Source organism: Geospiza fortis, unplaced genomic scaffold (assembly GCF_000277835.1).
Source record: "Geospiza fortis unplaced genomic scaffold, GeoFor_1.0 scaffold53, whole genome shotgun sequence".
Classification (NCBI taxonomy): Eukaryota; Metazoa; Chordata; class Aves; order Passeriformes; family Thraupidae; genus Geospiza; species Geospiza fortis.
The window spans coordinates 2,424,919-2,439,911 of NW_005054305.1; the positions used below are offsets into that span (position 1 = coordinate 2,424,919).

Below are 14,993 nucleotides of genomic sequence, written 5' to 3' on the forward strand. Positions count from 1 at the left end.
GTGGCAGTGTGAAGGACAGGCAGTCTCTGTGGATCTATGTCTGCGTTATTTTGTCAGAGCTCTATACTTGTAGCGTTGCCAGCTGTACTGCAGCATATGTGGGACTGTGTTAGATGGGTGTTAAACCCTTGAAGGAAGGGGAGCACAAACTGAGGAGGAGCTGTTGCAAAGCTGAAGCTTCTGCTTTGCTGTAGCAGCTTGTATGGAGTAAGTTTGCTTCTGGGTGGAATCAAACAGATTAAGATAAGCAGAACGGAAAAGAATTTATTAATATCCAAAGGTATGGCTTGGCTAGTGAAGGGCAGTTTGTGATCTTTACTCAGTAACAGCTCTGAGGACTTCCTTGTGCCCTCTAATCAGCAGTGATGTTTTGTGTTCTGCTTTCTCTGCAGACGTCGGCTGATCTCCCAGCGATCTTCTCTGGAGACTCTGGAGGACATCGAGGAAAATGCCCCACTGCGGAGGTCATTTTATTTACTCTCTCTCTGGCTTCTTGTCTGTAAAACACATGCATGGCAGGCTTGCTCTCCCTCCTCATGTTGAAAAGTAGCTGGGTCTTCACATTAAGATATCCTTCATAGTGAGTAAAAGTGTTGAGACTTCACACATCCTGCGAGGTGGTGGCTGATATGAATTGCACATTCCCTGGCTTTAGGTCATTAAACAGAAAGGCAGTATTTAGATGAAATGTCAGGAATTAAAATGCCAGATTTGACTAATAGAAAAGTTTCATTGTCACCAATATGAATGACTAGCCCCCCTAGTCAGTAGTACCCTAACATCTGTGGTTCATTTAAAAAGTATGTACAGATGGTTTAATACAGTAAGTTTTTGAAGGCTAGTATTTTTAAAGAATTTTTACTGTCTATTCTCTCAGCACATGCAAGCTTATTTTGGTTACCAGCATTGCTGTCTGTGTGTTGGCCTGTAGGTTTGTGAATGCCACCCCACTAATGAAACTGCTCCCATCCTTGTTATATTGGCCGCTTCAGTGTGGTTTGATTTGTGCTTCTGGGAGACCACAGCTCCCTCCTCTGGGGACCACAGCAATTAGTCTCTAGGCAATCCTCTGGGGTGATGGAAAATGGAGCAACTGCTCAACAGGTCAGAAACTGGCTGGTCAGTAATCTGACCAGTGCATGGAATGCTTCCAGGTCAGCGGTTCGGCAAGACAGCAGCCCAAGTCTGACTGCCTCTTTCTCTTAGGACCTGTAATTCAGCTGGTTTATATTGGTGTTTAGCCTGCAGCCTTGTTTATCCACATGCAGATTGGCTGTCTCTCCTTACCTCGAAGCAAAGAATAGCAGAGGCTGTACCAATTGGCTTATTACCAAAGCTTGATTATTTTTACAAAGCTCACTGTTGCATGCTTACCAGCATGTTATGAAGTGTTCCCATAAGTGATTCAAACATGTATAATTGGTAAAAGATATAAACAAAATATGATTTGCCAGGCAGTATTTTTACTTGCTAATTTGCAGAATTGGTGGTAGAATGTCTCTCTTGGTGCCATTTTCCTGTGAAGAAGCTAACAAGGCTAATTGCAATCAGAGGGCCAGGGAGTCTCAAGGCTTTTACTAGCAGGAGGAAGGCAGAAATGGCAGAGCGATGGGGTGCCCCTCTCGGGGTGTGCCCGTGCAGCACGATAGTGTTTGGGTACAGAAGTAGGGACTGGCACAGTGGTCTGTGGTTTCAGTCCAAGATAGTGACCTCATGGGCTTGAGGAGCTGCTGAACTCTGCCTGTGCAGGGGAGAGGATGAAAAGGATAGGTTAGGGAAGCTCACCCGTGCACCAGCAGAGGATGCTGGTCCCGTAGGTGCCACAGAGGATGCAGCAGCCACGGTGCAGCCCTGGCTGTGCTGAGAGCACAGGACTCATCTCCAGTGCCTGCGAGGGAGCTCTGCCTCGCCCTGCACCAAAACAGGCCTGAGATGAAACAGAGAACCCTTTCACATGCACTGTGGTTTCAGCTGATCAGAAGGAGCAAGGGTGGAAGGCAGGGGGAGGATATTACTGTTTGTCTCATCTCTCCTCCCTCTGGCAATTTCTTTCTGTAACTGCAATTTATAAAGCGCATTCAGATGTAAAATAGATTTAAGGCTTAATGTTTTGAAGAATGATTATTTTTTTTCCTGTGGCAGTTTGTTTTATTTTCAGTTGTTTTGTATACTGTCAGGAATGTGAAAAGTAATATTTAGAGTTAAAATCAAATAGGAATTATCTTTGCAAATAGGAGATTTTAAATCTTTCTAAAATTAAAACAAGAAAGAACTTCCCTCAATGGCTCCTTTATCAATAGCTGAGGAGCATGCAAAAGCGTGGGTGTTGGTGCGAGCGGGGAAAATTGCATATTTACTAGGTTTTGGTTTGGTTTAATTTTTTTTCTTCTGAAAGCTTGGGCTTAGCTGTCATGGCACATTACAGGAAGTTTTACTTTGCTGAGATTATTTTATGATTTTTTTTTTTGGCATGAAGGGAGGAGGATGGTGCCTTTTCTCATTATTACTTTAAATATTTTTTTTTTGTTTGAGCTGTCGCCTTTCCAGACTTATTGTCTTTATTGTTCTTGCTGATTCCTAACACAGGGTGACTTGAATCATTTGTCTCGTCTTTCCTTCCTGCTTTTGTGTAGGCTTCTTGGCGGTACAGCAGGGAACTGAGAACTATTTTTTTTCTTCTCCCTCCCCTCCCTTGCAACTGATTTATTTTTCAGATGTCGGACACTCTCAGGATCACCCAGACCAAAGAACTTTAAGAAGGTTCATTTTATCAAGAACATGCGGCAGCACGATACCAGAAACGGCAGGTACTGTGCATGCAGGGGCTGCTTCTGCAGAGGCAACCCCTGGGATGTGAGGGAAGGGGCAGGATCAGCATCCCCCTGCAACAGCACAGCCATTGCCACTCACCACCCAATGGTCCTTGCCAAGTAATCCCTGAGGGTGCAGGCTGCAGTGCATGATCCATCCCCCAGGGAAGGACATGTCAATGAAGTGCTAGCCCACAGATTTTAAGACCTATGTCTCCTTAATGCAAATAACCTGCAAAAAAGGAAAATCTGTGATGATGTCAGAGCAAACTAGGCATAATCTGGTTGTGCTTCTTCAAGGATGTTGCTAGGTTCTAAGCGTGAGCGGGGCACACAGCTGAACCTGCCTGGACCAAGTTTAGCAATGGTTCAAGGATACTGCCAACATCTCTTAGTGGATACACCTTGCTGGTAAATGCACAGCCAAGGATGGTTGTGGCAAGATGAGGCATGGGATCCTAGTTTCCATGGCAGATGTAGGCAGAAAGGCTTCCAGGGAATGTGTGAGAAGTGCACCTGTATCTGCAGCACACCCTGAGCTGGGATGTGCCCAGGTTATAGCCATAGGCACTGGTGGGACCTGTGCAGCAGCCGTTGGCTGATACCTGGCTTTCTGCAAAGGCCTATTCCCATAGCTGAAGGTATATCCATCAGCAAAATGGGTTCTCTACTGTGGTGTCATCCAGCTCAGAAGTGAAATTGGCTCCTCCCTGCTTATAAAGAACATACCTGTCCTCTCTGATTTTTCCAATGACAATTTCTCCCTGCGCTTCATGATTTTTTTTACTCTTGTTCTTCCAAATCTGAGTAGTTTTGAACCAGGCCACCTGAATAGGTTGCATGTAGGCTAAACTAGCCCAGTGAGAGTTGACCCTTGCACGTGCCTGTTCTCATAAAACTGAGAACCGTGGCTGAGAACCATGTATGCTCTGTTGGACTGATTTGTGCCTGTAGCCTTTGATTTCTATCAGACATGGAACCATGTCAGTAGAAATTCTAACATTGCATTGAATCACAGGTTTTATGAATTGACTTATTACTTGGCTCAAGAAAAATTTTCTTCACTGTTATTCTCACACATATGATTGAATGCAGTGAAAGGTAGTAATCAACATGAATGTTGTGCAAGGTGGCCCTGAGAGTTTTTAGAAATGGCTTTTAGACCCAGCTTTAGTATCAAACAGACACATGCAGAACTATTGAACTGTTGACTATTGTCTGACTAGCTGCTGATTATTGTCTTTATAAGAAATATGTGTGGAATCAAACACTGAAAAGCAACCCTTTAATTTTAGTCCATTTTGAGCATAAGTAGTTATATGCTCTGGGAATTTCTTATAGCAAAATAGACTTATGAGGTATTATGCAAATTCCACAGAGAAAAATTTCTGAGATGTGTACATAAAATCTAGGCATAAACTTGATAGAAATAATACCTGCAAAAGAATGAATAAACATTTGATTTTTAAACTCCTTTCTCAATGTTTTGCAAAGAAGTATTTGTAGCATATATGCAGTATTTTACCTTAATTCAAAGATCAGTCATTATGTCTGACAATGTAACTGAATATTTTTCTTGCTAAGAAAGCTGTGAGAAAGCGTCTGTTATTCAACTGGCTTCTTATCTTTATCAACCGACACAGTTTTGCAGAATATTTCCACAATCATAATAAAGATCTCTTTATCTAGAATACAAATACAATAAGAATGAGAGACACAATTTTGGCAATAGTTTTCATCCTATGGTCGTAGAGCCGCAGTGATGCTAGCTAAAAATAAAATGCGTAGTTAACACTTTGTGTCACCCCTATGTCTAGCAGTAAGTAATTTGAGTGCAGACTGTTTTTCCCAAGGGTCTGGATGTAGTCACTGGAGTTAATAGGCATTCTGGATTAAAAGGACCTCTAGATATACAGGTGGATCTGCTTTGTGTATTCATCCTAAAATCAGCAGTGTTTTTGAGTATGTTAAAACCTTTGAAGCTGGTCTCCTCCCCAGCTGCCTGTGACACGAGGAGCACAGGTGTTGTAATGGATAGAAAACCCTCCTGGGACTCCTTTCCATACCTGAGACCTTGTCCCAGGTGGCTCATGCATGGTTGTGCAGGATGCAGGTGCTGAGCTTTGGAGTCAGGCTCTGAGCTCCCTCCAAAACCCCTGATCCTTCTGTCACAGCATGTCAGTCTTTCACTTAAGATGAGGAACCCAGCTTTGAAAATATCTACTCTGAATATATTTTTGTGTGGTGAATATGATGACTGGGCTTTAAAATAGCCAGCACTTTCAGAAGTTGTTTAACTGGCTTGTGACTCTGTCAGAGCAAAGAAAACTGCGGTGTGAGTGATAGCTCAGGGCTCCTCTCTCCAGTAGCTCCCTTTGTTTGCATCTCTCAGCCTGAAAGGTGATGTGTCCTTGTCCTGTGGCACTGAGAGCTCTTCCCCTCTCAGCCTCAGGGGTGACATGTGTTGAGCAGTGATGCTCTGGATCCAGCCTTTGGCAGTCCTGCAGCAAGGCAGGACTTGTTGTGGTTAAAATAAGAGTTCACCTATTTAGCACAGAGAGAAAGCTCATACATAAAAATACACAGACTGGAGCTTAATCAGTGAGTCCTTGTAAAGCTTTCTGTTGATAGTTCTGATCACTGGTTAAACCGGTTTCTTTGGATTTCTAGGTTGTGGCTTATGAAAGGAGTTGGAAAATTAGGGTTCCTAGACTATGCTAGCAAAGCAATCTTGTAAAACAGCACAAAATAAATTTTCCCATTTAAAGACAAAGACAAGTCAACCCTGACATACAAACTAGCACAGGTAGGCACCAGCATGTGGTTTTACCCACTTTACTCAGCAGCAGGTTTATTGATGATATCCTCCATAAACGCTGAAGCAGAGGATTAGCAAAAACGAGCCAGCTGAACAAACAGTTACTGGTGAGAATGGGACAAGAAGGACTCCGGAGTTATCATATATAGCAGGTATAAAAAGCAGTAAAACAACGTTCCTCTCCCACCCCCATGCCACTGCTTTCTCAGCTGTTTTTTGTTAGCAAAGACATCTGAGTGAAGGCCAAACACCATCATGAAATATCTCTTGTGCTGCTCTCTTAATTGCAAATACATGCAGGCTAAGAGGTTGATGACTGGCAGCACCCTCACAGTTCATAATAACTCTCAGCCACCTTCTAATTGCCCTTGAACTTCTGACACTCCAAAATGGGGGTTGCTACCCTGGAAGCATCCATGTTTTGTGTGTTCACCTTTGTGTGCAGGACAACAGAGCCCTGGCAGTCAAAAATCATCAATCAGGAATGAGAAAAGAGGCTGCAATATTCCACGTGTGGATGGTATATATGATGTGTATCACATTGCCTGATGGCAGCCTTTTGGTGGAACACAATCAAACCTAGACAGCTGCTGGGAAAAGCAGACATTATTCTTCAAGTCTATCAAATTACTGATTCAGTTGAGAGCTTCGTGCTCATTAAGGTTTTTTGCAGTATACACTTCATAGAGAAATTGGAAGATTAGCTTTTTTAGCCTTTTGCACATTGTCAGAATTCTCTCGCAAAATAATGGTTGCTCTGAACTACAATAATTAGTACAACTTTTCAGTGAAGTGTGAGAATTAAAGCATGAAAACCTTTTTGTGAAGTGGTTTTAAACATGTCTAGGTGACACAATTGGAATCAAGGCATGTAAACGCTCTCACACAGCTTCTGAGGTAACTCCTTCAGAGGTGTGCAGGATCATAGATGCCCTTTGTTGAAGAGTTGAAATCTAGGAAAATACTTTTCTCCCATAAGCAATAATTTGATTTTCTTGAGCAGCAATGGACTTCCACCATGGCTTCTTCTCCAAAGCATACTTTGTGGCAAGTTTCTGGACTTTCTGCCCCAGCAAACCATTGCAGGCCTTCAGAATTTTTTTTGCTTCCATGCATGTCATCAGACCTATACATAAAATGCCATTTTATCCCTCCATGATGAGTATCTGGCCACTGCTTTCTCCACTTCCTTTCCAGTCCAGCTCCTAAAGCTCTTTTGCATCACTCTCCCTTGGCAGCTTTGCAGATGAGGTTTTGTGGCATCCTAGCAGTGGAGGCTGTGGGCTCCTCTCGTGCTCTGCCTGGGAGATCTTTGTGTAAAGAGAATCTGCTGATTTATGGAAAGAGAGGCAATACTTGGGTCCCAAGGGAAAGAAATCTGAAAAAAATAGAGGCTGGGCTGGTGCTTTTTATTTCCTTTCTTGTCTGATTCTTTCTGATACACACAGTTCTGTGGTAACTTCCTACTGTTGTCTTTGCTTGGACATGGAAGCACCAGTTTGTTTTTCTTTTAAGTATGAAGAGTTGAATGGTATTTTTAGGGAGGTGTAGGACATTGGTGGAGGAGCTGTATTTCCAGAAGCAGCCAGAGGGAGGGGGATAATGTGCTTAGTGGGTACTGTGGTTTTCCGAATTCAAAGATGCTTTCTGATGTCAGCCTCGAAACCTGTGCCAAGTTTCATACATCAGCAAACAAGGCTTCCAGTGAACAAGCAAGCTGTTGTGAGTAGCAACCATTCAGCAGTAAGCAGTGGCAAGCACAAAATTAATCATATGCCAGGGTTTTTTGCTTGTGGATTGCTGTTCTCAAATGGGAAAAATCATTCCTCCCTGCTCTGTAACTCAGTGCTGCACCGTGAGACCATCTTGAAGGATCTGAGATTTCCCTTAGGTAAGGAGTGTTACAGCATTCAAACAATGAAATTGTACTTCATCTACTGCAGGAAAACTTCCTAAAGCTGTATGTGTGTTTATTATTAGAAACCCTTCTTCATTAAAGGCTAAATCCCTCTCTGCTTTGAAACGGGATTTTAAGGAAGAAAATAAGATTGCCATAACGGAGTAATGCAGGAGAAGGAAAATCGATCATTCTGCATTTTTCCAAGGATTACAGCAGCAGCTCTCTTGGGGAGCTAAACCTTTTCCAAGAACGATGACTAAGCTGGTCCCTTAAGGAAACAGTGTTCTAATAACAGGGTGACTGGTATGAGATTCATAGGTGCATGTGCTGGTTTTCAGACAAGAAAGAGCAAAAGGGTTTATTGTCCAGCTTTGACCAGTGCAGGACAAAGAATGAAAAATTCAGGTTAAATCCTCACATACAGATCTGTGGGACACAATGTCAGAAAAATCAATGTTGGAGAGCGGAGCAAGGAAGTTCAATAGCCCTGACAGCCAGTGTAGTAGTAGGTCCTAGCATTTTCACCACAAGTGGAGATTTTTAGAAAGGTAAAACATCAGAAAATTCTAACATTAATCAGGTCAGAAAGCATCACAAATTGCTGTCACTGTGTTTTAGAGGAATTTGACATGGTGCTGCCTGTTAGCCAGCTTTAGAGGGAGGAAGGGTCAGTTGTACAATGGTACAATTCTCGGTGTCCTGAAGGTAATAAGGGATAACGGTCTATTTGTAAGCAGTTACTTGCTGGCATTTTATATCTTACTTCTTGACCAAGCTTTTCTTGGCTTCTTGCAAGTCTGCATCTCCCGGAACTCTAATAATGTAGCTGCTGGCATCCCACTCTGTATTATGGGAAGTGGGTCTTGACTTCAAGGTGGTTTTGATGTTGTTTAATATGTCAGAGCCTGATGGCTGAAGGCAGCAGTGTGGCTGTGTAACAGACAAGTTGCTCCAAGCTATTTGATTTAAAGGAGATGAACTCTATCTGAGCTGAAACCAGGACAGTATCACACAGTGACTTTGCAGATGTTGCAGAGATTTGGAGAATGGTTAGAAATACAAGGCACTTGCTCTAAGACTGTCCTGGATTCTGAGATAAGCTCTCTGCAGGCAGATGATGTATGATTTCATGTAGCCAAATCTTGGCTAGCTGCCTATGAGGAGCAAAGGCAAGCCATGCTTAGAGGAGGAGGGATTCAGCCCTGACGTTGACTGAGACAGATGGGAGCTGTGGGGTCAGTTATACCTGAGTGTCAATGCATCATAACCAAGAGGGCTAATGTGATCATTGAGCACAGAGGCTGGCAGAGTGTCATGGCTAGACACTGATCTTAAAGGTAAGACTGGAAGATGTGCAACTTCTGAGGTCAGGGATAATGCCTGGAGACCAAGAAAGGTGATGGGTCAAAACTGGAGAAGACTCAAAAGAGGAAGCTTGGAAACAGTGAAAGGATCTGGAAACATAATAGCAAACCTAGCCTGATTGATGGGTAAAGCCTATTTCAGGAACAAGAGGCTGACAATCAAGGGAGTCCTTTGGTTCAGCAGAGAAAGGTCACAACCAGCAGCCAGAGTGTGTATCAGTGGTGTTTGTTGGTGTGTATCACCTGGGTTGCTGCTGGGTTTGTCTGTTGAATTTCAGCCATTGTAGTGAGTTGACAGAATGGTCCCGTGCCTCTGTGGGTAGACTTCTTTCACTAGGAAAGCATCTCTCCTGGATTCCAAGTCACATATTCAAGATAGTCTTCCTAGAAAGCCTGTAGAGGGAATGGGGCTCTACTACTCATTCATTGCTCATTTGCTGGGGCACAGGCTTCAGCACTTCTGTAAAGACACTATAGCGCAATATCTGTGAGATGTAAAAGAGGACAGAGAAATCATCCATTATGGAAGTTTTATGATTGCAAATTCCTCAATGGTAACATCTATTGCTTTGCTTATTGTGGTGGGATTTTTAAATTTTAGTCTTTGATTTCTTTTATTTTCTTTTATATTTTAGAATAGTCCTTATCAGCAGCAGAAGATCCTTCTGTAGCATATTTTCAGTGCTGCCATATCGAGACTGTACCCAAGTCGGGTATGTATATTCATACGTGTACTGCATAGTCTTTCTGGGCCTGCATGTAGACCTGATAACAGAACACAGCATGATGGAGCCTAATGCTTTTACATGTCTGCTCTGAGAAGAGATAAATGCTCTTAGGTGTATTTGCTTTGTGGACTATTACCAGGTTAAAACTACAGCTCTCAGTCCCCGCTTTATTTATATATGTGGTATCTTTGATTATTAAGCTGGAGAAAACTACTCCCATGAAATCAATGTTCTTGAAAAAAATGCACTTTTTATTGTTTCTTCTGGTTTCACTCATCTTTGACAAAACAAATACTCTAGACAGCATGACTTTAATTGTGTAAGCCATCTTAGCTGTCTCTTTCTCCTAGGCAAACATAGTGCTACTGTTTCTAGATTTCCAGAACTATAAAGAAATACTTGGATTTAAACAGAATACTTTTTTATTTAATACTTTTAGTCACTTGTCAGATCATTCAGTTAGTGAAAGCATTATTTCGGTGATAATTTTATACAGGTTCATAGCTGTCTGTACAGCTGCCTCGCATCCCCTGACGTGCTGAGACACTGTAACTCTGATAGAAAAGTTCCTTTGGAATGAAGTAGTTCTCCAGAGACTGAGAAAGCTTTTAGCTCGTCCACTGAAACCACGGAAGTGGAAGAAACTGGATTTGGCTGGAGGACATGCCCTGGCAGGCTGTGGTGGCCAGCTGGGTGCAGTGCTGGTGGGCAGCAGCTCTGTGACCCTGGCACAGGGGGGAGTAGCGTGGCCACCATGCTCACTTGCCAGAGACCTGAGAAGTCCTTGTGGTTGACTCAGTGGCTGCAGAACACAAAATGTGTGGGAAACAGTCAGTTGATACACTGAGGGGGGCTTGAAAGATCAACAAATCATCTACAGTCAAATCTTTCCACTGTATAAAAGACAAATTTGGCTCATACTTTCCAGCCATCTATTTAGTTCTGGAGAGTGATTTGTCATAATCTCCTTGTGCACCAGTAATTCAAAACAAAGGGAGATTATTTTTAATGCACAAAGGAAAGGAAGCACCTTTGTGAGGAGGTTGACTCTGTCTGCTCACTCTTACAGTAAATTTTTTCCCTTAATTAAACTGTGATGACACATCAGACAAATTCTTGACAGACTGGCAGATTTGTTCTTTGTTCTTGAGTACACTGTCATTCTTTTATGGTCATCATCCTGTGGAAATTGCCTCTTTATTGAAAATTGAACACATTTTGAAACTTTGATGACTGGTTATACCTTCTAAATTACAGCAGTAACAAGCCCAGCTGCAAAACTAAATATTATTTCAGCATGTCATGTCTTGTACTGTGCTTGCACAGCAAGAAGGGCATGGGATGAGAAGGTAGCAACTGCCAGTACACAACAATCCAACCCTGTTCCCTTGGCTAAAAAGCCAAGATTTAAAAAAATGCCCTCTGTCTTTCTTCCAGAGCATCAGAGGAAGAGAGAAACAATTCAGTGGCACCTCCTTCCAGGAACAGCTGGTGCAAAGAACAGATGAGGCAGTATAGCATAAACTGTGGCCACTCTGTTCAGGCTGCACAGTGCTTGCTTGCTTGCTTGCACATTTTGGATGTGAAGTAGGAGGGGGGAGAGACACTGGATACTCTTGTGAAGTGCTGTAATGACAGCATCCTTTAGCTTTGCTTTCTCTGAATCCCTGGATTGCTGATGTCTGTCCCCAGGTAAGATGTCCCAGCTGGTTTGTGTTCTGCCAATACCACTGAGCAGTTAATGAAAAGAAACAGGTCCTTGCAGGGAGCCATGGACACCTCTGAAATTTGAGCTGAAGAGAGCCCCAGCAGGAGTGGGAGAGTAGGATGGATGAGCAGGCAGGAGGAGCTGTTCTGTGTGAGAGGAGCACGTAGTGGAGCTGCTGCTTCTTCTCCACCTCTGCTCCAACTCCCAGGCACTGTGGCCAGTGAGGAAATCTCCAGGCACAGCTGTTTGTGGAGGCTGCCAGCCCATGTGTACTCAAGGCAGTGCAGAAGAGCTGCACTCCACCAATGCCGGTAGATACAGCCTGCAGGAACAGATCCATTATAAAAACAAGGTAAAAGGCACTTTCTGAAGCCCCAACTCTATGTACCTGTCCTGTGGGGATGGGGCAGCATCACCCCTCACCAGTGAGGTGTGAGAAGTGTACTCCAGAATGTGGTCCTCCATTGCCTGCCCTCCATGCAGAGGTCAAACTACAACAGCAAGAACCCTCCCAAAAAACCTCTGAACCATGAGTTTTAAGGGGTTGTACCAATACAAATGGAGGTCTGGGGAGAGAGACATAGTTGTACATGAGGGGATGAAGTTTGAGGTGCCCCTGGAATATGTTTCCTAAATGCTTACTCTTCTTCCTCTCTCTACACCAGCAGAGCAAGTGTGAGAGCAGATATAGCCAGGTGAAAGCAATGTAAGGAAAGCCTCGCTGCAAGTCAGGAGCTGAAGGAGGTGCTGAGCATCTTGGCTGCTGGCATTCCTTGCCCTTCAGTACCTCTTGATGCTGCAGCCCAAAGCCATCAGAATCTAGGCCAGGTTTAGTGGTAGCTAAGGGGAGTGGTGTAGTCGTGTGAAAACACTTGTAACAGTGTTATTGCCTCTGTTCTTAATTGGACAGACACAGAGAAAGGTTTCCTGAATGTTTGGCTTTATGACATACAGAGTCATTGTGTGGTGCACAGGTTAAGGCAAGTGTTGGTACTGCAGGTTTAGGTTGTGCAGTTGCCTCTCATTTTTCAATGCATTGGAAACCTTAATGGATAAAGAGTTCCTCTCTCTTCTTTAAATATAATATTCCAAAAGATGCAAGATCTACTTTGTGAATGGTGTTGAAACTGCCTCAGTATCCATTTCATATCTTCCTTGCCACAGATAAGCATTAATCCCCATCTAGTTCTTTAGGTGGGCAGAAAATTGGAGGTGTTGACCTCCCATTTTTAGCAGAGGTGCACCTTGTGCATCCCCTGAGCTGCTGTGGCACACACCTCCTCTGTCAGAGGTTGGTTGTCACTGTGGAAGCTCACAGCAAATGGACTTGAGCCTCGATACTGTTCCACTTCCAGGACAGGGGAAGATGCCTCAGGTCAGCAGCAGGTAGCTGTCCTGCCACACACTCCCTCAGCACAGGCGTGTACACCCTCATGCTGACCTGCTCTGGGCCCTCAGAGGGGATTTGTGTCATGGCAAACCAAAGAGTGAAGCCATTTGCAGATGGATTAAATAAGACTTGAAGGAATTATTTGTTTGGAGATGGGTTCCAGATGGTTTGAGGTGAATTGGATTTCAGCCCTTTGAGACAGGAGACAGGGATCAGACACAGCAGATATTATCCTTTTAGCCATTAGGGAGGTCATGCTCTGGACACTCGAGTCCCTAAAGAGGAGCTGTTACAGCCAGACTCTCTGGGAACATTCCTGAAGGTTTCTGCCTCCTCAGCTTTGCATGTGCAAGGGCACTCTGTGGACCCACCATGTGGCCCCAGCCAGGATGGAGAAGAAGCAGGTTCAATTCTGCCTACCCTGGAAAAAGCAAATATCCTGGGCAGGGGAGAAGGGAGACAATTCATTCCTGAAGCTTCTCTAGGCCCCACTTCTGCATCAGCTTCCAAGGAGGTGGTGGCACTCTGGCAGTGCTCACAGATGTTGTCAAAGTTGTTCCACGTGGCCAACAGGACGTGTTACCCTGCATATGCTTGCAGCCAAGTGAGAACAATCCAGTCCTCATTAGTATAGCCTAAGCAATTTCAAAAAAGAACAGTGACAATGTCTGTCACTGTTGGAAGTGTTAAAAAGGAGGAAGACGGTACCGTGTTGTTTTTCACCCCAAAAATAAAAGGTATTGCAGTTAGTTGGGTTTACAGTTCTGACACAGTGTAGTTTGTTTTTTATCTTTGGCACACACACCATTATGCTTCATGATTTAAAAATGTGTTTTGGAAAAGGCACTTTTTAGGCCTGTTTTTATCAATGGCAAAAGCATCCACAGATTGAAATTGTACCTATTCTGATGATATCTTTTCTGATGTTGTAAGAGTTCTTTTAAGAGCTTCCAAGTTCCTGTGAAGTCCTGTCCAGAAGATGAATCTGAAGGACCTGGGGGAGGAGGAGAGCTGGCAGTATGACACAAATGCAACACTGCAGCCTGCTTAGACTCACATGAGCCCTCAGACCTGGGCTTGCAGTGACTGACTGACAGCAGGGCTGGAGGTGATGAGCTACAGGAGAGAGAACTCAGAGCATCAGATAGTGCACATCCTTATAAAGATGGCCAGTTCACCTCATCTTCTTTGTGGCATTGAATTCATTAAGTGGATAGAAATTTACCTGCAGCAGGCATAGCTGCTGAATATTGCTGTCTTGACAAAAATGCAGGTACTCCTCTGACAAACCTTGCCTCCAGCTAAAGGAAATAATGCAGTATGAGTAATCAAATGGATTGAAGCCCAGGAAACAGACCATTCTTCTGAAGTAAAGCAGCAAGTCACTAGATAAAAAGAATTTGTGTCCTTCTCAGAAATGCTACTAACCAGCTTCATCCAGTTTCTAAAGATAAGTCATTGCTGAATTTAACTTCAGATTTAACTAAATGCTGGCCAGGACAATCTGTTCAATGATGCCAGGAGCAAGAGGTTTTCAATACCATCCCCCCAAATAATATCTAACCAAAATGATCAATTAGTCCACAGAGCTGGCATTCCCAACAGCCTTCTTTATCTAAACTCTGCAATCTTTGTTCATATTTAGTGTTTAAACTGGGTAAGAAGGCCATATGCAAAATGAAGTGATAAGAAGGACTCATGTGGTTGTCTTGCTGCCATCAGTAATTTGGCAGGTTAGTGAGTGTGGAAAACAGGGCAATATTTACAGGAGAAATGAGAGCATCTAAATTGCCATATGGGTAGTTGCAATAAGCAGACAGCGAAGGAGGATACTCGGTTACATCCTTCAGAGTTCCTTGCTGTTCTTCCCCAGCAGATTTTGTATGCAAGGCAGTTTTGATTAAGTCATCAATCTTGAGTGCTTTTCCTGAGCATGTATCATTCCGTAGGCCTGGGGAAGAACAACTATCTGGTTTTAGCCTGTGACAGGGAAGCTGAAATATCCCTGCGTTTCTTTACCATTGCCCATTTTCCCTGCTTCTCACAAATTGAACAAAAAATGAAACCAAGTGAATATTAGCTTTACAGAAAGACACATAAATCTGAAGATTTTTTCCTTGCAATAGGACATTGCAAAACTCATCATCTCATGTATAGAGAGCCACTAATGCTCATTCTTGAGTGACTTGTCCTGTTCCCTTAGATTGAAATTGACAAATGAATCTCTAAAACTAGTAAGTTTCAATTTTGAACTTCTACTCTGTGTTGAGAAAAA

General features: G+C 43.3%; 1 protein-coding gene across 1 annotated transcript in view; it reads left to right on the top strand.

Moving 5' to 3' along the window:
- Positions 1-396: 396 nt before the first annotated feature.
- CABLES1 (Cdk5 and Abl enzyme substrate 1) overlaps positions 397-14,993 on the top strand; it is a 36,886-nt gene continuing 22,289 nt past the window's right edge. Inside the window, exons 1-3 of the mRNA XM_005418284.2 lie at positions 397-464; positions 2,715-2,807; positions 9,528-9,605. Of these exons, the coding sequence (XP_005418341.1) occupies positions 2,779-2,807; positions 9,528-9,605 (107 nt within the window). The 5' untranslated portion in view covers positions 397-464; positions 2,715-2,778. The remainder of the gene's footprint in view (positions 465-2,714; positions 2,808-9,527; positions 9,606-14,993) is intronic.